General features: G+C 37.5%; 1 protein-coding gene across 1 annotated transcript in view; it reads right to left on the bottom strand.

Moving 5' to 3' along the window:
- Window positions 1-1,825, bottom strand: part of NOL11 (nucleolar protein 11) — a 22,441-nt gene that overhangs the window by 4,792 nt on the left and 15,824 nt on the right. The window contains exons 6-8 of the mRNA XM_007959902.1: window positions 1,343-1,431; window positions 725-799; window positions 60-244 (exon numbers count right to left, since the gene is read on the bottom strand). Of these exons, the coding sequence (XP_007958093.1) occupies window positions 60-244; window positions 725-799; window positions 1,343-1,431 (349 nt within the window). The remainder of the gene's footprint in view (window positions 1-59; window positions 245-724; window positions 800-1,342; window positions 1,432-1,825) is intronic.

The raw sequence follows: 1,825 nt of genomic DNA, 5'->3' as shown, positions 1-1,825 counted from the left end.
AAACTAGAAGTGTTAAAAAAGAGTTATGCGTATGAAGTTTGGTATACAAAACTGTCTACCTGTAGGAGAGCATGTGCGTTTGGATAAGCTGCACCAGACAGTTCCGGGGGTAAAATGATGGTTCGGCTTTGCATCGTCCCAGAAGTTCAGTTACTATGTCCCCAACAAGAGTATGAAAGTCAGGTGTCTGCTTAATAGCCAAAAATTTACGGAGTTCTACTTCAATGTGTTTTTCTGTATCATTCTGAAAGGACAGAATTAAGAGTTCAGGCTGGGACATTAATAAATGTCACTGAAATAAAAACTCCTAGCTCAACACATGTCTAATTACTAAGAGAATTTTACGCATTCTTGTGAAACCAGAGTGGATATGGTATTTTGCTTCACTGAAACAAACAGGAAAGACAAAAATAAATAAATAAATAAATAAAAAATAAATCAAGGGGTTATAAATCAAAATCTTGAAGAGACTAAATTACAGACATGTTTAATGCACAGTTGAATGAGATATCAGTGAGGCTGCCACCATCATCCTGACCTCCCAAGACTGTAGTGAGAGTTGAATAAGACAAAATAACGGACCACCTCTGACAACAACAGGGTGCTAGACAAATGTTAGCTTAAGTACAAAAGCGACCCTACAAATAAGATATAACAACAAGCAGATGGAGTCTCTTTTAACCTCTTGGGTTGTTCTTCCATGTATCTAGTATTTTTCACTTACCTTTACGGTCAGTAAAAGTTGTTTGGATGCTGACATTGCTGGCTGTAAGCTCACTTCAACTTTTCTCGCCCTTAACTGAAATGAAGTAAATTGATTAGGATCTCAAAACAATACTAAAGATGGATTACACATTTAGAAGAATATGAAACACCCCAGAGACAAGCGTACTTTTGCTCTAATCACAAACTGTTTTCAACAGAATAATTTTTTTCATAGTGAAGAGTGAGCTTATTTCAACTTTCAAATTAAATACCTTAATTTTTAAAAAATTTTATACTGTAATTTGGGTGAAGGTTAATACTTTAAAAGTGTTATGGTTTTTTATTTTTAAGCACAAATTAAAAGCTCGACACTCAAAAAATATCATTGCTCACTGTATATTGGTTCATTTTCACACATAGGCCCTAACAAACATATAGCCCTGATAAAAACTAACTATAAGCCTATGCGTGTCATTTCTAGATAAAGGTGGTGAGATCACTAGATTTAGGCTTCAAATTCTCCAATCATCAAGATAAAAGCTTGAAGAGTTTTACAAATATGAATCATTAAAATAACTCAGCATTTTTCTGTTGTCAACATTGGCACTAACACTTTTACTCTGACATTTAAACTTACACTTTTCCTCGACTGCTCTGAGCTCTGTGGTCCAAGTCCACACTCCTGAGATGTTTCCCAGTTTACGAAATGGGGCACAGCATGAGCGCCTAAGAAAACACAAAATGCACCATTTCTGGAATTTTTTGGCTTATTGAACAATACGAAGCAGCCACTCATGCACAGTTCAGGGGAGGCTTTAAAGTCCATGTAATTTTACTGATAACCTGAGAGTAGTAAATCCTAATACAGTAGAAGGCCCACACTGAGCAACATTAAGCCAAGAGACTAGACTGTCAGTGAACCAGGGAAGGTGGAGGCATTACTGATCTTGCCTGGGGGGCTCTCTCATTGCCCCTGAAGCCAGAAGAACACTGGCTGTTCAGATCACAGCGGGTCCTCAGTATGCAGCTTTACTAGCAACACAGACTGTTCCCAAGACAGCTGCCTGGATCAAGACGTTTCCATGAACAGTGGCAAATTTCAAAATTAAAACAGGCTCTG

This window comes from Orycteropus afer, unplaced genomic scaffold, assembly GCF_000298275.1.
Source record: "Orycteropus afer afer isolate SDZICR_OR568_19922 unplaced genomic scaffold, OryAfe1.0 scaffold00018, whole genome shotgun sequence".
NCBI classification, from domain to species: domain Eukaryota; kingdom Metazoa; phylum Chordata; class Mammalia; order Tubulidentata; family Orycteropodidae; genus Orycteropus; species Orycteropus afer.
The sequence above is the reverse complement of the archived record's forward strand: the minus strand, read 5'-3'. Positions and strand labels throughout refer to the sequence as shown.